Here is a 20910-nt window from a genome sequence, read left to right as displayed (position 1 = left end):
GTTGAAATTTGAACCTTTAGCCTGACCCATGAGTCTGTGTTCGGGTTACAGTATAGGCTCTTTGGAGCAAGACCAGTGTATTCCGTTATGTTTGGAGAGGAGCAGTGTCAGTGCCCACTGAGTAATAATTATCGCTTGAAGCAAATTCAGGAGATCTGGGTTTTATGCTCAGCTCTACTGCACACCTGGTGTATGACACTGGGCAACTGATTTAACCTCTTGGTACTCCAGTGTTCCTTATCTGTAAAAATGGCGGCAAGACCAACCTCACCAGTGTGTTGTAATTCTGAAATATTTAATATTTGTACAGTGCTTAAAGATTCCCCTAGTGAAAGTTCTACAGAAGTGGAAAGTATAAAACTGATTTATCCTACTCAATGCTCAGGCACTGCAGAACCCAGATCCAAATGGAAGTTGTTATTGTAGAAAAAAAGAAGTATGTATTTATGTTCACTCACCCGTTCCTTTATTTTGTCAGTGAGAAAGGGCTTAATTAGAGCGAAGACCGGGTGGAAGAATAACGGCTCATTAATCAAGTGGATGCCACGAACTTTTAGTGGAAAGGAATCCTGCAAACATATCAACAAAATCACCACAGAGTTTAAGAACCCCTGCACTAGAGGGAGAAGAGCCTCCATTCATGCCCCATTTCATTGCTACAGCTCTGCTGACTACAATTTTTCTACTTCTTCCAGAGGTGAACTGGAGATACTGATCATAAATGTTTTTTCCATGAATATCACACTAGCCTCTCTTTTCTTATCATGTTGGATAGGGCCAGATTGATGGGCTCTTATCTGAATTAAAAAATAGCTTGCTAAATGTAACTGTTTTTAGGAACTTTTTGAAACAGTGGGATAAAAACTTAAGCATCAGATTCTAATCTTGTAAAATGTATGCAATGAGCACTGCTATGTAATCTCACCAAAATCTGCTTTTACCCATATCTGTGGTAACAGATTTTTTCAAGATCCACAGCTATGGGCACTGCACAGTTCAGATTAGGCTATAGTCCATAACAATTAAATGCTCTTGCTAGCTAATGAGGCTTGGGACTGGAAGCTAAGAAACAGCTTGTCTTCTTAGTTCTTTCTGTGTCCAGAGAAGCAGGACTTTGTACATTCCTTGTAAATAAACAAGATGGCAACAAAGAGAATACCAGACTTTTATCAATTTTTGCTGCCAACTGGAACATTCCCAGCACCCTGAAACTGGACTAACTACTTGGGTCAAAAAGAGGCAATACTATTATTTTGATGCTATTTTTCCCTTTCTACGTTGCAATTAACCTCTCTCTCTCTCTGTGTATGTCCTCATATTTGTTCATGAAGTGCAAGATCATATTTTTACAAGAGCTATAACAGTAAAGTTTAAAAAAAAATAGGAGCTGAAAGTTAGGATCCTAAATCTAAATGTTTCTAAATATGGATTTAGGAAATTAACTTTTTTAAATCTTGGCCCATAACGTGTTACTTTAAAATGTCACAGTGACAGAAAGGGACCTGAACTGCCTGAACTGCCAAGCAAAAGCAGAAGAAACCTGTATGTGAAAAATGTCAACCCAACTTAGAAAATGCTGAGAGGAATAGATAGAGAATTGCAATAAATAAGTTTATAAATGTTAAGAAGCACTACTCACAATTTATAGTTTTGATTTATTTTCTCTGCTGCCTTATTTGTAGTACTTTTAAATGTTTGAAAAACAAAGGGTAAATACGAAAGTAGACACCTCACATCCAAAAAATCTGGCATGGGGGTACTAGATCCAAATCCCTAGATTTAACCAGGCACCCTCTTTCCCCACCCCCAAAACAAGTTCTAAAGATACCAGGGACCTGTTTACTGGTTCAGGTACAGCTGAACAGCCATTCTAGTGAGATTTTTCCCAAGATGGTAGAATCATCGTAAGAGTAACCAACCATGTAAGAATTCCCCCATTTAAGACAGCAGATGCTCTGTGAGGCTTGGTTTCATGAAATTCTCAGGTAGAGATATTATGAGAAAAGCTGAGATTGCTGCACCAAAAGATCAATGACCTAACTCTGATTAAGCCTCAAACCCAAACCCTTGCTAGTCTGAAGCCAGCCATTATCTAGTTGGCTCATCTCTGTAATATTAGCTATTGGCTTTTTTATTTTTATTGAGTTCTTATGGGAGCTTACTGACTTTTTAAATATGTAACTAGAATCTGGACAATATTCACTACTTGATTATAACAATTTGAAGGCAAATCAAGTAAAGTTTAGGTTTAAATCATTTAAGTCTGTCTCACTTCTAATAGCTCTAAATAGCACTATTTTGTTCTTTCAAGCGGTGTTACCATGACAAGGTCCTATACAAAAGGAAAGTGTGCCATAATTTACAGTAGAAACATTTTGACTATTGCAATAAAGAAACTAAAATTAAGCCTCAAACCTACTGTGAGCACGGCAGCAATCCTCTTGGCCACTGTTGGGCTGATTTGAAATGCATGAGCAAATAGCCACCCTTGAAGATCAAAGATAGCCTTGACTCCATTCCGTTGTGTCTCTCTCTCTTTTACAATGAGCTCCGATGTGATAAGGCTTACACGAAACACATCATATGCTGTAAACATCTTTGGATCCCATCGTCCTGAAGAACAAATAGACTGTACTGTATTACCACACAGATATTCTGTATACATATACTCCCACTGGCTATTGTTTCTAATGCACTCCTCAAATACAAAATGAGTAAACAGCAATATGGAGTGTGAAGTCATCTCCTTTTCCTCCTTCAAGCCCTCTCCTGTTCTGCAATAAGTAATTTTGTCAGTACAGAAACTATTTACTCTACACCCCTCTGGCTCCTCTTCTACCCTGCACGATCACTCCACTCTCTGCAATTCATTTCTACTATCAGTAGGAACCTGCCGAGAAGTTTTCAGAAAAGAATCTTGCAATGTTTGCTTCAAGAATCCTCTAGGTTTGGCAGTGACAGTAGTAATTAAATTGGAAAGTCACTGGCCAAAGCTCCACAGTACAATATCTAGGAGGGAAACCCCTAAGATTCACCTCAACCAATATGTGTTAAAAATGAGAAACTGCCTTGTCTACACTAAGATTTGAACATATTTTAGCTAACACATTAAAAATACACCTTTCTTCCTAGTGAAGACAAGGTTTGTGTTACTTGTCTCTAGCACAGTCTGGCCTTGATTCTTGTCGGGGTTTTCTAGGAACCACTGTAACAGAAATAACTAATTATGGTGGGGTGCTAAATATAATAATTAACACGGCAGATAGCTATTACACACACACACACACACTCTCTCTCTCTCTCAACAGCAAATGAACACTACTTTATCCAGGTATGTTAAATGAGATAGATATTCATAGGTAAATAGTGAAAAATTAAAGAGGTTTCTGGCTATCACTAGAGTTTTCACTTAATCAAGTGCTTCAGGAGTTCTCCCATCTGAGTACTTCTCTACAATATACAGTTATATAGTATGAAGGTGGTGCTTTACTAGCACACCTATATCCACAGGGGAGGGAAATAAGCTATACCAGTTTAAGGGATTGTACTGTTTAGTTATTTTGATAGAAAAATTACACCCATAACGAAGAGAGTTATACCAGTACACAAAACAATGTGTAGGCAATGTCTAGGCCATAGAATTGTTACTTACCAATTCTATAAATAAGAACTTTGCTGCCACGTGGGTCCCTTGATCTCAAGACTCCATGGTAACCAGCATGCAGGAGATTGAGAATAGAGCAAGGCTGTAAATTTGCACTTAATTCTGGGCACTCAGCTCTCCACTTGTGATAGTTCTTCAATAACTGGGGACAAGAGAAGCATTCTTGTTAGAGGAATATCAGTAGAAATGGGAAGCAAAATCCAGTCTCAAGTGTCTTGGACAGATGGGTCCAAGTTACAGAATTAACATGTTAGAGCAGTAGTTCTCAAACTGGAGATCGGGACCTCACAGGGGGTCACAAGGTCATTACATGTGGGGGGGTCGCAAGCTGTCAGCCACCACCCCAAATCCTGTTTTGCCTCCAGCGTTTATAATGGTGTTAAATATATGAAAGTGGTTTTAATTTATTAAGGGGGAGGTCAAACTCAGAGGCTTGCTATGTGAAAGGGGTCACCAGTACAAAAGTTTGAGAACCACTGTGTTAGAACTTCCATCATTCCAATGCTTCCTTATTTTATTTTTACTTTCAACAAATGAATTTTAGGAGCAAGGACATTGTCAGACTGGATCACACCAGTAGACCAGAATTATTTCCGACAGTGGCTGGCCAGTATCAGATGTTTCAGAGGAAGAAGCAACAAAGCCTAAAATAGTTGCCTAACTGCCCATTAGTTAGATGAAATATCAGGCAATAAGCTTTTTTTTGGAAGGGGGAAGAGAGGAACCTTTGCCAATGTAACTTGAACAGAAGCTTCCATTGAGTGATCCACAAAGATGCCTAGGTTGCTCTCTGCCCTGAGTTATTACAGTGAATTTAGAACCCAATCCATTTGTTAATAGCATGTAATCACCATTCAGTGCCACGTGGTAGACAGAAAATACTGGCAATAGGATATTTTACTACACAAAATAAACAGAAATGGGCTTCTAAACTGAATCCTCCTTGTGTTATTTAACTTGATACTGTGTCAGGCTCATACAGGGGCATGTTGATCTAAGTAGAGACTTACACATCTCATAAGAGGAATTCCCAAACAAAAGGGTATTAAGCCATCTTATTGGACACAAACTTTTATTTTGAGACTGATCACATTTTGAGACCACTGGACTGATCATTGTGCCATCGCAAGAGACGTGACCATTGGCACATCCACAGCACATTTTCAAAGACATACAGGTTTCTCCATGTAAGATATTGGGAACGAGGTTGATTAGATTATTGATCAATGAGATGTCAGATAATTCAGCCCAATCATTTTTTATTAACTGAAGATAGATCAACACAAATAGAGAAAGGCAAAGGTTAATAGAACTCACCCTTCCAGGGACAACTTCTGTTCCAATCTGATTACAACTCTGTTTTATATCCCACTTCTTTGCAAATATTTTATTTGCCTATTACATTTCGCAGTTGTTTCCATACTTACCTTATCTAATCACATATTAACCACAAATATGACGTTAACATTTCCTGTACACCTGCAAGACGATTCCTGGCTCCTGTACATTTCCATTCTATATGCAATACAATACTCATCTGAAAGCAATTTTCCATTGTTTCTCTATGCGAAGATTTACAGAAGTCTGGTTCAGGTTTGGTACCTAACTCAGTTCCTCCAATTATGTTTGTTTATAACATGTCTACTTATTCATTCCTTTCGTGTTGTGTCAGGTACAATTTCACTACTTGTTGTTCAAGCAACAGAACCAATTCCATTTTATCTAATAAGCACATATCTTCTTATTTGTCACACTTGCTAGCACATATGCAGTTAAAAGTACCCTCTGCAGCTACAAAAGAAAATATACGGTCTGAAAATGGGTGACACCCTAAATACATTACCATTCCTTTTAGGGCATGTCCTACACAAGTTCAATATGCTCAAAGCCATGTCTAACTTTTAGTTGCCCTTGACATAACTCTGAGAAATGCTGGAAGCTCAATGCCTACCTGGCAACAAAGAGCATCAAATAATGATGCAATGGATGTCTCTCTCTTTCTGATTGCCCATAAGAGACACGCTTTTTGAGAGTGAAAATAATGGAGGTCTGTCATTGCCAAAACAACAGAGATCATGTCTGTTGTCAGGAACATAAATACTGTTGTTCAGATGGAGGCAAAACAGATTTGGGCAGCATTATACTCTGGAACTGTTGAATGATACAAAAGAGCTATGCGCAGAAGTGATATGAAGAAGTTCTGAAGAAGAGTTACTTAGCTAAAAAGTGCTGACTTTTGAGGTTAGATCCTGCTGGAGAAAATTGAATTATCCACAGTTTCATGATTTCCTTTAGAGAATTAAGCTGATGGTGCAGTAGTTCTGATTTCCAAATCTGATCAGATATTTTCCTCTTAGAATAAAAGAATTCACTATAATAAAATTCACCTGCTTGAAAATCTGGACTTTACTTGCCACTAAGAGAAAAGCTCTGCTGTGCAAAGGAGCCATTGGTTTCACCACTTCCCTCACTTTATTTCTGATACTGTGAAGAGGTAAACAGGAATGGAAGTGCTTCTGGTTACTCCAGGAGTTGAGAGTTCTCCACTGACTGTGTCATTAATTTGATTGGTGATCTTAACCAAGTAACTTAAACCTCTGGTTAAGATTTTCAAAAAAATAAAAGCTTGGAAGTTAGGCTCCTTTGAAAATCTCAGTTTAGAAGCCTAAGAGTTTCAATGGAAGTCGGGGCCTAATTTCACAAATAACTGAAGAAAAACGAGGATAGCCAGCTTTAAATCCTAACGGTAGCAAGGATAGGGCCTTACAGAACTATTACTACTTTTTTTTTATTAGTGCTCTCAGACCGGCAAGACAACTCTAATCATCAGCACATTTTCAAAGACATCAAACATTTTCTCCATAGCAAAGTAACATTATGCCTGAAGCGACTAGATCTCTCTAGTTACCCCTTTTTTCAAGAGCCAAGTAACATAGCTAGAAATAAATAGTTACTAGTTCTAATAACTAATAAAGTAGAACAAAGTATCAGCTTTCCAACTTCTCACTTCTATGCAAGGCTCTTCCTGGTCTAACCAGTTTTTCCAGGGTCTTTAATTGCAGACTAAGAGTCAAAGTGAAATCTAATCCTCTTCTGCTGTTATCCTGTGGCAAGCTAAGGATGGATATTTCCTGTGACTACTGACCTCTTACCCATTCCTCTACTTTCAAGTTCCTCTTGTCTTTTTTAAAAAAGTGTATTTTTGCAGCATATTTTTCCCTGCTCTCCTTGCATAAAGTTGTAGGCTATTTGAAGGGTGTCTTAAATAAATTGTCAAGAAGGAAACTGGTTGAAAAGACCCAATGTGTATCAGCTCTACTTGTAAAACAGATAGGAAGAGATGGAGAGATATACTGATTAACAGTCATATACATCTCCACTCTTCACATACCCTATAATGATTTATTTAGTAGTGGCTTAAGACCTCAACCAGGCTAGAGCCCCATCTATCTTGAACACTGTATAGAAGGTGGTAAATAATCATTCCTTAACCAAACAATACACAAACAACCCAGTTTTGCCTGTTAAGCGTTTTAATTAAGTATATAAATTAGCTCTTAGTCTAGGCTAATAATATGTAGAGAGTTTTCTGAGGGGTGTTTTTTTAATGTTCTTGGTATGCAAGAATATAAGCTATTGGTAATTGATAGAGCAGGGGTCGGCAACCTTTCAGAAGTGGTGTGCCGAGTCTTCATGTATTCACTCTAATTTAAGGTTTTGCATGCCTGTAATACATTTTAACGTTTTTAGAAGGTCTTTTTCTATAAGTCTATAATATATAACTAAACTATTGTTGTATTTAAAGTAAATAAGTTTTTTAAAATGTTTAAGAAGCTTCATTTAAAATTAAATTAAAATGCAGAGGCCCCCCCGGACTGGTGGCCAGGACCTGGGCAGTGTGAGTGCCACTGAAAATCAGCTCGCATGCTGCCTTTGGCATGCACGCCATAGGTTGCCTACCCCTGTGACAGAATAATGTGATTAGAAGTTCACTGTGCTGGTAAACAGCAGTCCAGAACTTGATATTATTTTACTTCATGTTTACCTCCTTACAAACAACACTGATTAGCACAAAGTGTTCAGAATTGCATAACCAGACAGCATGAACTGGCAACACTATGTATTTTTTCTGTTGTCCTTCATACATACAAGTTGAATCAGCAGCAAAATATTTATCTTGCCAAAAAAAAACAAAAACAAAAAAAACCACACACTTCCCAAAAATCTATAATATTGGTTTCTGCCCTTTTCCTCTATTAGGAGTTGTGCACACATTTTCAATAATTAATTATTCTATTAAAAGAAAACCACTGTACATAGCTAGTGAGTTCTGCTCCATGAGAGACTCAAACTTGGAAAAGCAGGGTACTGCTGGTTAGGGTTGCCGAATTTTTAATCGCACAAAACCGAACACACCTGCCCCAGCCCTTCCCTGAGGCCCTGTCCCCACTCGCTCCATTCCCCCTTCCTCCATCACTTGCTCTCCCCAACCTTCACTCACTTTCACTGGGCTGGGGCAGGAGGTTGGGATGCGGGAGGGGGGTGAGGTCTCTGGGCTGGGGGTACGGGCTCTAGGTGGGGCCAGAAATGAGGGGTTCAGAGTTTGGGAGAGGGCTCTGGGCTGGGGCGCAGGTGAGGACTCCAGCTGGGGGGGTGAAGGAAGGGGCTCCGGGCTGAAACAGTGGGTTGGAGTGCAGGAGAAGGGGTGCAGCCTCCAGCTTAGGGCTCTGGGGTGGGGCCAGGGATGAGGGGTTTGGGGTGCAGGAGGGGGTTGAGGCAGGCGGTTGGGGTGTTGGGGGAGGTGCGGGCTCTGGGAGGGAGTTTGGGTGTGGGAGGGGACTCTGGGCTGGAGCAGGGGGTTGGGGTGCGGGAGAGAGTTCGGTGTCTCGCGGCTCCCACGAAGTTGCCGCCAGGTCCCTGCAGCCCCTAGACACATGGGCGGCCAGGGAGGAGCCACGTGCTGCCCTCGCGCCCGAAGGCGCCACCTGCGCAGCTCCCATTGGTCACGGTTCCCATGCGTCTAGGGGCTGCAGGGACCTGGCAGCCACTTCTGGAATCCGCATGGAGCTAAGGCAGGCAGGGAGCCTGCCTTGAACCCAGGCCCCCCTGCACCCGCTGACTGGATTTTTAATGGCCTGGTTGGCCGCCAGGGTCCCTTTTCGATCGGGCACTCCAGTGGAAAACCAGATGCCTGGCAACCCTACTGCTGGTAGAAATCAAGATGTGTGCAAAAACAATTCTCTCCATCACCTAGTCAATCTCCCTACCAGCGCAGAACTTTTTCCGCCAGTTCATACTTTTAGCCACAGCAGCCGTGATTTAAAATCAGCAGTGTTTGTACCTGCAATGTTAATGGCACATAAGGGAGGCCAAAAGACACCTGGCCTGAACATTTGCCTATAAATCACTTAAGATAGTGAAAAAAGAGATTAATTATACCATCTCGAGATACAGCCTGCCATTAGATGGTGTCAGATGCTATTTTCATCTATTTCTACCAAAAGCTAACAACAAATAGCTAAAAATTACCAAGCACTCAGTTCTACTACATTTACTCACACTGACTATTATCTTATTCTGTAAGTAGTCCCATTGATTTTAATTAGACTACTTGTGGAGTATGAACTACTCACTGTGTGAAAGGGGTGCAAAACTGAGCCTAAATGTCTGAAATATTTATTTCCTGTTCTAAAACTGAAGTGTGAGCTTAGCATTAAAAGACTTTCTGGGTTATCTCCAGCAGACATTTAAGGTTCAATCCTGCAAACTTTGCTCAAGCAAATTAATCCTTATTCTACTGAGTAGTTCCACTGAAGTTGCAAATGACTGCTTGCATGTTTAAAGATTACTCATGTGAATAAGGCCTGCAAAATCAGACTATTCTTGTTGAACAAGCTCTGAAGAACAGCTCTCTGTTATCTTTAAAATAAATCTCTAATTTAACATGGTATAAATTGGCTCAGGGTCTCACATTCAAGGATTACTTGCTGATAGTTTTGAAGGGAATATATCTGTTCTGCTAAGGGAGTCAAGGGAAGGTGTACTGAGTTTATATATTGGCTATAAAGAGCTGTAGGTGTCAATGTGGGTATAAGAGGGCTAAGCAACCTGAAAATACCGGGTTCCCATCTGGTTTGTAGGAAAAACAGATGGGATGATCATGATAGATGTAATGGCAATGTTCCAATCATTCAGGATTGTGGAACAGTTATTGTATGTGGAAAAACAATTCAATACATAATTATATTAGTTTATTAATTGAATAAGCAACTGTATGTCTGTTTGGCAACTGATGATGGATATAAATTAAGTTGGTAAGTGGAATAAATTTAATCAGAAACATAATCCAATGTCTGTGGAACCAACCATTTCATCATGAGTGTCTTCATGCCAGGGATATAGTCCAGGATTTCTGAATGTCAAAGAAGTTATTGATTAACCTCAGAGAGTGCGAATTCAGTGTCTGACCTAGAACTGATTTAAAGAAAACAATGCATTTATAAATGAAAAATGACTGAATTCAACTTTCCTGATCAATAATTATGAAAGCATATTGCCAGAGGCACCAATCAGAACTAGGCCTCCATTGTGGTAGAAACTATGCAAACACAGGCCATAAGAAGAAACAGTTCCTCCCCAGAAGAATTTACAATCTAAAAATAATAATGAAAGATCCAGAAGAGAAAATAAAAGGGAAATGGTATTTCTTTAATTTCTTCAGATCAGATCACACATACTGGGCTAATTTCTTTGTCACATAGTTATTACTTGAAACCAACAGTTTGCTCAGTCCTGGACAAAATAGAGGAAGTCTCTGTCCCTGCCCCAAGGAGCATACATTCTAAAGTAGACAATACAGACCCACGGTAATGTACTGGTGAATCTGAAGTTGGTTGTCCCTCAAAATTGCTTTTGTAAAGGTAACACTTATTTCACGGGTGGATTGGTGCCAGGCTACAAAGAGTATGTCTTAAGGAGGCAGTAGAATGAGGAAAAGGTGATCAGTTGACATATCTGGAGAACGACAGAGTTTTAGACCACCTGGAAGAAGGTGTAAAAAGAGGAGTGGATTAAGGAAACTTTAGCCCTGACTACAGTAGGAAAAGGACCCATTGCCAGCCTTCCTGAACGGATATGGAGATCAGTTTAGCTATTCGTGTAGTCCTACCATAACTGTTTTCAGCATCTTTATGGAAAGTGTTATACAGATGCTTCTGTAAGGCAATAGAAAAATTGTGTCCCAGCTAGCAGTTGGCCACTTTCAACTCCAGCTAGAGATGGAGGAGACAACTGTCAGCAGTGGGTCATTTACCTAGTGTGAACGGATCTAATGGAAGCAGTTAGACAAGAGGCTTGGGCAGAGCAGAAAGAACAAGGTGGAGGGCAGGAAGATAAGGGCAGAACCATAGCAAGCGCTGGCTCATGCAGAGCCTTCAAAGTGAGGAAAATTTTGAAATCACTGAGAACAGCAAGAGGAAGTCAGTGAAGGGAAACAATAAGGCTGTAATTAACTCTTGCAAAGAACAAAACAAGCAGCTTATTTTCCGTAATGTATGTTAACATATAGAAAGCAGAACACCATCTTGAGATAACATCTTGAACTAAGTTGCGGCATGCCTAGCTCCTTTTATATGCCACGAAATTTGGTGACTGTGAAGGAAAAATGCCTAAAATGGCCAGCTGACTTTGAACTGTAGTAATCATATTCTGTATTGTAGTGCTGCAATATGAATAATGAACTGAAAGCTGAAAAGTTTAGGAATGTTTCATTTGGGGCCCTATTGCATACTGTGTGCAGGATTACCTCAGAACACAACATGGTTGCTATCTGCTATTTCTCAAGCAAGCTTAGGAAAGTGTCCAACATGGCAGCGATTATATTGTTTCACTCAAAAATCCAGCTGTGGAGAATGACAGTTTTCATAGATTTGTTATTGATCCAGTAAGCATTTAGGAAAAAACTGACTGCATGCCATTGTTTTGGATCCACACATCACCAGTAAATAAAAACAGATGCTGCAGTTTGTAACATTATTAAGACTTTGTCTCACCCTTCATAGATCTCAGTAACCACTGCGGTGAGAAAAACTTAATAGGAGAGGATTTAATAACAGGATCCTAAAACACCAGGAGCCCAGAACCCCGCCAATGTTTTAAGGTCCTGATCTCACAAATACTTGAAGAAGGAAGATACCCTGCCCCTTATAACCTTTAGGCTATGGAAAGGGTGTTCACCCAGTATGTGAGAGACTCCCCAGCCAAGTCCCCCCTCATCCTAAGGAAGAGAAGGGTTTTGAACAGCAATCTGCCACCTCTCATGTGAGTGCTCTAACCACTAGACCATAGAATATTCTGATATAGGTGTCCCTAGTTGTTCCATTTTAATTAAACAAGTGAATATTATTATTAATTGGGCCAGCGAGAGCCTTAGAATGACTCTTTAGACCACTATTTAGGGCACTCACCTAAGAGGCGGAAGATCCCAGTTCAAATCTGCTCTCCCCGTCTTGAACCGGGAGTTCCCTATCCAGTAGGCTAAAGATTGAGGGAATTTCTCCCCCCACCCTGGTGGGTTTTTTGGGTCCCACATGCAACTTCAGGGGCTGAACGCCTGCCTTCTTCTGGTTCGTGGACCACAAGGAGAGCTAGATGCCTCCCTGCAGCCCAGACTGAGGCACCTATCACGAGGGAGGGGCGGGACTTAGCACACTCTGGTTGGTGTCTCCCGTTGGCTAGCTTAGGCAGCTCCACGCTTAACATGCTGGCTTTGTGGATTGCAGTCTAAGGCACCTAATCTTTGCCCAGGCTCTGTATAGGGAGCCTAGACACCTAATTCAGGCTTTGTGCGTTGCAGTGTTGATCCTGTGACTTTTCTAGGCACCTAAAAATTTGGTGCTGTAACGCTCAGTGTTGCAACACCCAAGTACCTCCGTGGATCCCACAGACAAGGTGTGCCTTTTGAACACTAAAATATATCCAGGTAAATGTTAATGTGCCTACCTGTGCCTCAGTTTCCCCATCTGTAAATTGGGGACAGTGATACTGATCTCTTCCGTAAAGCAGTCTGAGACATACTGATGAAAACCACTATAAGAGCTAAGTACTGGTGTTATTATTGCAGTATTAATATCTGATCCCTGCCTGCATTTCCCTCAGGGTGGAGGGAGATTAGTTACTGCACAGGTGTCAGCAAAATCAATGACAGTACAACTCCCTTGCTTGCCAGTGTTATTCCCCAGTAGGTGACCATCCTGCCAGCATTTCTTTCTGAAGTTGCACAGGAGAAGAAAATTCCTTGTTTGTGTATTCAAGCCATATCACATATTCAGTGCCCTGACTGTCTGTGCTTAATCTTTTTTGTGTCAAAGGACTTCTCGCTTCACCCCAAGGAAGACAAATCTCTGCCAATATTCCATTTAGACTGAGTTAACGCTTTCCTACTCATGAACGTTTACCCTTGTAATCCTTTACCAAAAGCTATTCAGTTACTTTCTCTTCTACTTTTGGAGTCTGTGTTTAAATGGTCAGGGCATACAGTCCCACCAGCATTTCAAGATTAAGGTTTTGGGAGTCAGACGGGTTGCTTAATTGAATTTGTTTCAGTGTTTTGTATTAGTAAAAGTAAAAATGTAAAAGTGTATGCTGTGTGTGTTTGTTCCTGCCTGCTCTATGGTTTGGAAATGGTGTGTCTTACTGAGATGGAAGAAAGGAAGATACAGGTAGCAAAAAATAATATACTGCGAAGAATGGCAGGCAAGCAGATCGTAGAAAGAGTGTGTGACACACTGTATGGAATATGTGGGGCAATTTATGATACTGTTGAAACCGATATTATAAAATTTCCAGGAATCTGACCAGATATGCCATCTGAGAAAATGTTACAATTTGCCAAGTATGATAATCTTGTTTACATAGAATCATAGAATAGAATCATAGAATATCAGGGTTGGAAGGGACCCCAGAAGGTCATCTAGTCCAACCCCCTGCTCGAAGCAGGACCAAGTCCCAGTTAAATCATCCCAGCCAGGGCTTTGTCAAGCCTGACCTTAAAAACCTCTAAGGAAGGAGATTCTACCACCTCCCTAGGTAACGCATTCCAGTGTTTCACCACCCTCTTAGTGAAAAAGTTTTTCCTAATATCCAATCTAAACCTCCCCCATTGCAACTTGAGACCATTACTCCTCGTTCTGTCATCTGCTACCATTGAGAACAGTCTAGAGCCATCCTCTTTGGAACCCCCTTTCAGGTAGTTGAAAGCAGCTATCAAATCCCCCCTCATTCTTCTCTTCTGCAGACTAAACAATCCCAGCTCCCTCAGCCTCTCCTCATAAGTCATGTGCTCTAGACCCCTAATCATTTTTGTTGCCCTTCGCTGGACTCTCTCCAATTTATCCACATCCTTCTTGTAGTGTGGGGCCCAAAACTGGACACAGTACTCCAGATGAGGCCTCACCAGTGTCGAATAGAGGGGAACGATCACGTCCCTCGATCTGCTCGCTATGCCCCTACTTATACATCCCAAAATGCCATTGGCCTTCTTGGCAACAAGGGCACACTGCTGACTCATATCCAGCTTCTCGTCCACTGTCACCCCTAGGTCCTTTTCCGCAGAACTGCTGCCTAGCCATTCAGTCCCTAGTCTGTAGCGGTGCATTGGATTCTTCCGTCCTAAGTGCAGGACCCTGCACTTATCCTTATTGAACCTCATCAGATTTCTTTTGGCCCAATCCTCCAATTTGTCTAGGTCCTTCTGTATCCTATCCCTGCCCTCCAGCGTATCTACCACTCCTCCCAGTTTAGTATCATCTGCAAATTTGCTGAGAGTGCAATCCACACCATCCTCCAGATCATTTATGAAGATATTGAACAAAACCGGCCCCAGGACCGACCCCTGGGGCACTCCACTTGCCACCGGCTGCCAACTAGACATGGAGCCATTGATCACTACCCGTTGAGCCCGACAATCTAGCCAGCTTTCTACCCACCTTATAGTGCATTCATCCATCCCATACTTCCTTAACTTGCTGACAAGAATACTGTGGGAGATCGTGTCAAAAGCTTTGCTAAAGTCAAGAAACAATACATCCACTGCTTTCCCTTCATCCACAGAACCAGTAATCTCATCATAAAAGGCGATTAGATTAGTCAGGCATGACCTTCCCTTGGTGAATCCATGCTGACTGTTCCTGATCACTTTCCTCTCATGTAAGTGCTTCAGGATTGATTCTTTGAGGACATGCTCCATGATTTTTCCAGGGACTGAGGTGAGGCTGACTGGCCTGTAGTTCCCAGGATCCTCCTTCTTCCCTTTTTTAAAGATTGGCACTACATTAGCCTTTTTCCAGTCATCTGGGACTTCCCCCGTTCGCCACGAGCTTTCAAAGATAATGGCCAAGGGCTCTGCAATCACAGCCGCCAATTCCTTCAGCACTCTCGGATGCAACTCGTCCGGCCCCATGGACTTGTGCACGTCCAGCTTTTCTAAATAGTCCCTAACCACCTCTATCTCTACAGAGGGCTGGCCATCTCTTCCCCATTTTGTGATGCCCAGCACAGCAGTCTGGGAGCTGACCTTCTTAGTGAAAACAGAGGCAAAAAAAGCATTGAGTACACTAGCTTTTTCCACATCCTCTGTCACTAGGTTGCCTCCCTCATTCAGTAAGGGGCCCACACTTTCCTTGGCTTTCTTCTTGTTGCCAACATACCTGAAGAAACCCTTCTTGTTACTCTTGACATCTCTTGCTAGCTGCAGCTCCAGGTGCGATTTGGCCCTCCTGATATCTTTCCTACATGCCCGAGCAATATTTTTATACTCTTCCCTGGTCATATGTCCAACCTTCCACTTCTTGTAAGCTTCTTTTTTATGTTTAAGATCCGCTAGGATTTCACCATTAAGCCAAGCTGGTCGCCTGCCATATTTACTATTCTTTCGACTCATCGGGATGGTTTGTCCCTGTAACCTCAACAGGGATTCCTTGAAATACAGCCAGCTCTCCTGGACTCCCTTCCCCTTCATGTTAGTCCCCCAGGGGATCCTGGCCATCTGTTCCCTGAGGGAGTCAAAGTCTGCTTTCCTGAAGTCCAGGGTCCGTATCCTGCTGCTTACCTTTCTTCCCTGCGTCAGGATCCTGAACTCAACCAACTCATGGTCACTGCCTCCCAGATTCCCATCCACTTTTGCTTCCCCCACTAATTCTACCCGGTTTGTGAGCAGCAGGTCAAGAAAAGCGCCCCCCCTAGTTGGCTCCCCTAGCACTTGCACCAGGAAATTGTTCCCTACGCTTTCCAAAAACTTCCTGGATTGTCTATGCACCGCTGTATTGCTCTCCCAGCAGATATCAGGAAAATTAAAGTCACCCATGAGAATCAGGGCATGCGATCTAGTAGCTTCCGTGAGTTGCCGGAAGAAAGCCTCATCCACCTCATCCCCCTGGTCCGGTGGTCTATAGCAGACTCCCACCACTACATCACTCTTGTTGCACACACTTCTAAACTTAATCCAGAGACACTCAGGTTTTTCCACAGTTTCGTACCGGAGCTCTGAGCAGTCATACTGCTCCCTTACATACATGTTCGTATCACCTTTGTATTATGAATTATAGGTATGTAGGGTATATCTGTATTTCCAAACTTGTGCCGTGTTTCTGGGTGATGCCAATCTATCTGGGTGTATCAGCACTGCCTCGCCTGTTTGATGGCCCATTAAGGGACATCAACTGTACAATTAACCCATTCATGGGCGGCGGGTAAGGGAGGCTGGGGGAGGCAGTGCCTCCCCAAACAGCCAGGCATGGCCCCACCCACACTCCACACCCAGGGTCCCGCTTCAGCGGTGCCGCGCTGGGCTCCAGGGGGCTGGGGCCACACCACTCTCCCTCCCAGCACTGGGGAGGCTGCAGCGGCACTGCTGCGCGCTCTCCCTCCCAGAGCTCTGGGACTGGGGGCTGCTGCGGGCACTAGCCAGCCTGGGGCGGGGGCTGTGGTGGGGGACTCTGGGGCACGCGGAAGGGGCAGGGCCTCTTGTGGAAGGGACGGGGCTGGGGGCTAGCCTCCCCCAGCCAGCGGTTCATGCGCCGCCTATGAACCCCTTGAAAGCAACCAGGAGGGATACCTTATGAGTCAGCAGCAAAGCATGTGGTATGCCTGTGGACCGAGAACTCTAAAGCTTCCATGTCATGTGCTGGGCAGCTTGTGTTTGGAACAAAAGAAATACAAGCTGCATGGCAAGACTAAAAAAGGCAGCTGCATCTTTTGTCTTCAATCCTGCTTCTTATCTCTGGAGTAAGTTTTCTACACACTGAAGCTCTGAACAAATGACTGAATGAATCATCTGAGCTGTGGATGTGTTCCAGAGGGACTTTCAAGCCAGCAAACTCACCAATACTGGTAAGAACCTGATATATGGACTTTGAAGTCTTTGTAAGTATCTGATTGCTTTGACCATTTAACAACTCTCTTCTTGTTCTCTCTATTTATAATAAACCTTTAGTTTTAGATGCTAAAGGATTGGCTGGCAGCCTGGTATTTTGCGTAAGATCGAAACTCATATTGACCTGGTAACATGGCTGGCCCTTTGGGGTCAGAAGAACATTTTGTATATGTGAGCAGAGTTTTAAAATAACCTCACCTTACTGCACCTATGTGCTGAATGGGAGCCAGAGTACTGGAATGTAATAAAGGGGGCTGTGTGATTTCTTTTTTTGCTTCTTGATAACCAGTGTGGGGAATCAGGAGCACAGTTTGTGACTGGTTGAAGAGTTTAACTTTAGTGTTAACCACTAGTTTTGGGAGTGTCTGCTCTCCCTTATGCAACCTGCCCTGACCTTGGCATTTCCAGTGAGGGGTACCCCAGCACCCTGTATCACACGGTGTATGGAAGAAATTAGGGGGAAGATAAACTTGGGGCTCTCAGTGATAGATAGGCTGGACAGCACACACTTGAGGTGGAATGGACATGTGATAAGAATGGGAGAAGAGTGACCAGCAAGGAGGAAGAGGATAGCAAGAGGATGTGGAAGACTGAGGATATGATGGAAAGACTCCATCAAGAGAAATCTGAAGAGAAAAAGAACAGGAACTACAAGACGTGTGATGAGCCCATGCTACGATCCACAAGGAGTGGAGAAGAATCATGTGCACCTCTGACCCAACGTAAATAGAAAAAGGAGTTGAGAAAAAAAGAAAAGAAAGTTTTGTAATAACTCTGCAGGACCACATATGAAATAGTTGGTGTCAGGCTTAATGGGATGCACCTCTGGATTTTTAACATCTCTAATCCTTGATATGGGTTTTTCCACCAAAAATTAAATGCTTCAAGGCTGGGTTTTCTCTAATTAAAAAATAGCAGCAGCCTAACACTCCTGAGCAACCCTACAATAGCCAGTGAGCACAGAGTATGGAAGAATAATTGGTATAAAATGTTTGTTCCAAGTTTCCAGTGAGTTATTATAAACAGTAATTTTAAAAATACACTATTTTGCCAATGTCTAACTGATCATCCTTCCTTTAGTAATATTTCCATAATGTGTTAGGCCCAAATTTTCAGACATGCCCAGTGTGACAAGGTGGGATATGTCTGAACTGAATTATGACTCCCATTTTGTGTTGACTATCATTTTTGTATTAGACAGGCGATCTCCAGTCTCAGTCACTGAGACCGAGATCCAGTGTCAGAGGCTCTATGATCAACCAGTCAATCACAGTAGGGTTGCCAACCCTCCTGGAGCCAAACTGGGAAATCAGCCACTAGCAGTCCAGCGGTGCAGTGGGGCTCAGGCAGGCTCGCTGCCAGCTCTGGCCCCGCACCGCTCCTGGAAGCAGCTGGCATGTCCGGCAGGGGCTCCTGTGGGGGGGAAGAGCAGGGGATCTCCACATGCTGCCATCACCTGCAGGCACCTCCCCCGCAGTTCCCATTGGCCAGGAATGAGGAAGCGCAGCCAATGGGAGCTGTGGGGGTGGTGCCTGCAGGTGAGGGCAGTGCGCGGAGCCACCTGCTCCCACAGGAGCCACTGCTGGACATGCTGGCCGCTTCCACGAGCAGCGCGAGGCCAGGGCAGGCGCAGGCCTGGCCGCCAGTTCCCACAGCTCCCATTGGCCGGGAGCAGCAAACCGCAGCCACTGGGAGCTGCGGGTGGCCGTGCAAATGTATACAAATGGTCTGTTGGCTGGCCAGCGGCTTGCCCTGATGGACAGTGTGCGGCCCGTGGGCTGCTCACCACTGCTTCAAAGGCTCAAAACCCAGAAGACAAATAGAATGCAAAATATTAAAGATTTTAGCAGGCTTGTCTGCGTGTTCAAAAATCATGAGAGTTGGCCATACTGATTCTCTGATATGTTAATAAGTGAAAAATCGTAGCCTAAGGCAATATTACAGCTGGGAAATATAAATATAAGGTTTGCTGGGCAACATTAACTCATCCACATCAATTTCAATTAAAATACAACACATATTCAATGCTGGTAAGTTAATATTTCCCTGAGAAACTTTAAAGGCCCACTGATGACTTGAACTTGTTACCAGTTTTAAAAAAACCTTTTAAGTAATTACCACATAAACAACCAGGAAAATGGTGAAACTCACTATATACTGAATGAATTCAAATGCACTAAATGAACAAAGTCAGAAAGAGAGGAAAATATGTTTTTCCTAATCTCTTTGTGTTATAGTAACTCCAGGTGTTATCTATAAGACAAGAATGTGATTTTTAATGTTAATGGCATCCCTTTAAGTGTTTCACTTTCTGATATTAGGGTATTTAAATCTGTACTCAATGCTGCATAAGTAAGATTACAGAAAGCTAATAGTCATACTGTGCACTTCTCTGGCATCACGCTGGATAAGTGCATCCAGCTCCTGCTTTGTGAAGTTAGAATGTGCAGTAGCTACCAAAACAGCTGCTCCAGTCCAATCCCTACTAAATGCTACAGCCATTTGCTTTACTCCTACTTTACTCAGTTATTACACCACCAAGACGAGACCCTGATCCTGCACTAGGAGTAGTCCCATTGACTTCACCAGGGTTCCCTGTGGCCACGTGAGTTTATCCAGCCCACACAGAGCTCTTGGCAGGAGCAGGGCCTAAACCTTAGTTTGGGTGTTGTCTTTATTTTTCCTGGAACGCAGCGGCCCCAATTTCTCCCATAAAACGCAGGCGTGCGGTTTCATGAGCTGTCTCTCCCTTTCCCCGCGAGGGATTAGTGCCTGTATGGTCATTACTGTGCATTACTTCTAGAGTGCCTACACAAGCTATTAGGCACTTGACAGACAGACCAACAGTTTAGACCAGAAGGGCTCACGCTACAGACAAGCAGGCATGGCCCGGGCGTCTGGTACTGCTCTCCCCACACCTGGGAGCGATCTCACACAGCAACCGGGGCATGCACCCTCCGGCTCCCTGCAGGATCGTCCGAGGGCGGCGGGCGAACCCGCAGCGCTGAGCCCCTGCAGCCCTGCGGGGGACCGAGGGAAAGGGCCGGCTGCAGCCCCACGGAGACCAGCTGGCCTCGGGCCCCGCGCCCAGCCCCTCTTTACCTTCCAAGCCAGGGGCAGGTCGAAGTCCCGGGCTCGCAGGAACCTGAGCAGGAAGGAGTCGGTGAGAGCGAGCGGCCAGCACTGGCTGCCGTCAGCCAAGGCCAGGCGCCGCAGCTCCGCCACGGCGGCTCCCACCAGCGGGGACTGGTCGGGCAGCTCGTTAAGGTTCCCCGGCGGGGCGGGCGGCTTCACCTGAGACATGCGGGCTGTAGAGCCAGGGACCCGCAGCGACGGCTGCTGCGCCATGCAAGGGAGGCGAGCGGCGGCCAAATGCCCCCCGCGCCGCACGGGGCGGACACGCCGCTTCCCTTCGCGAAAGAGGCAGAGCGAGTCAGGGACGCGGGAGCGCTCACCCCACCCCCGCCAGGTCAGGCTTAACCCCTGCGGGGCCTGCTGAGGCCAGGAGGAGGGTTGTCATGGGGCCGGGGGCTAGTATCTGGACGCCAGTGGCGCATTAGTCCCTGGGCCAACGAGCCCGTGCCCAGGGGTCCCCGCCAATTGGGGGAGCCCGGACAAACGGGCGCCCCCGCGTCCCGCCTTTCCGGCGCTCCTGCAGAGGAGCGGGAGCTTCCGCGCCCCGAGCCCGCTCCCCGGCAGGAGCGCCGGGCAGGGCGAAGCGGGACACGCCCCCAGTCCAAAATTTCCTTTCTGTGCAAGGTGCGGGCTTCATGCGCCCCTGCAACCCACCGCCAGCCCCAGCTTTGCAAATCATCCT

The 20910-nt window shown here is 44.2% G+C and overlaps 1 protein-coding gene and 1 long non-coding RNA gene across 2 annotated transcripts in view; one reads left to right on the top strand and one right to left on the bottom strand.

Moving 5' to 3' along the window:
• LOC119565589 overlaps positions 1-2725 on the top strand; it is a 14586-nt gene extending 11861 nt beyond the window's left edge. Inside the window, exon 3 of the long non-coding RNA XR_005224325.2 lies at positions 479-2725. This is a non-coding gene — a long non-coding RNA (uncharacterized LOC119565589). The remainder of the gene's footprint in view (positions 1-478) is intronic.
• TTPA (alpha tocopherol transfer protein) overlaps positions 1-20910 on the bottom strand; it is a 26027-nt gene extending 5117 nt beyond the window's left edge. Inside the window, exons 1-4 of the mRNA XM_037892538.2 lie at positions 20196-20910; positions 3653-3806; positions 2420-2613; positions 459-569 (exon numbers count right to left, since the gene is read on the bottom strand). Coding sequence (XP_037748466.1) covers positions 459-569; positions 2420-2613; positions 3653-3806; positions 20196-20441 — 705 coding nt within the window. The 5' untranslated portion in view covers positions 20442-20910. The remainder of the gene's footprint in view (positions 1-458; positions 570-2419; positions 2614-3652; positions 3807-20195) is intronic.

The sequence above is a fragment of the Chelonia mydas genome, chromosome 2 (assembly GCF_015237465.2).
Source record: "Chelonia mydas isolate rCheMyd1 chromosome 2, rCheMyd1.pri.v2, whole genome shotgun sequence".
NCBI lineage: Eukaryota > Metazoa > Chordata > Testudines > Cheloniidae > Chelonia > Chelonia mydas.
The sequence above is the reverse complement of the archived record's forward strand: the minus strand, read 5'-3'. Positions and strand labels throughout refer to the sequence as shown.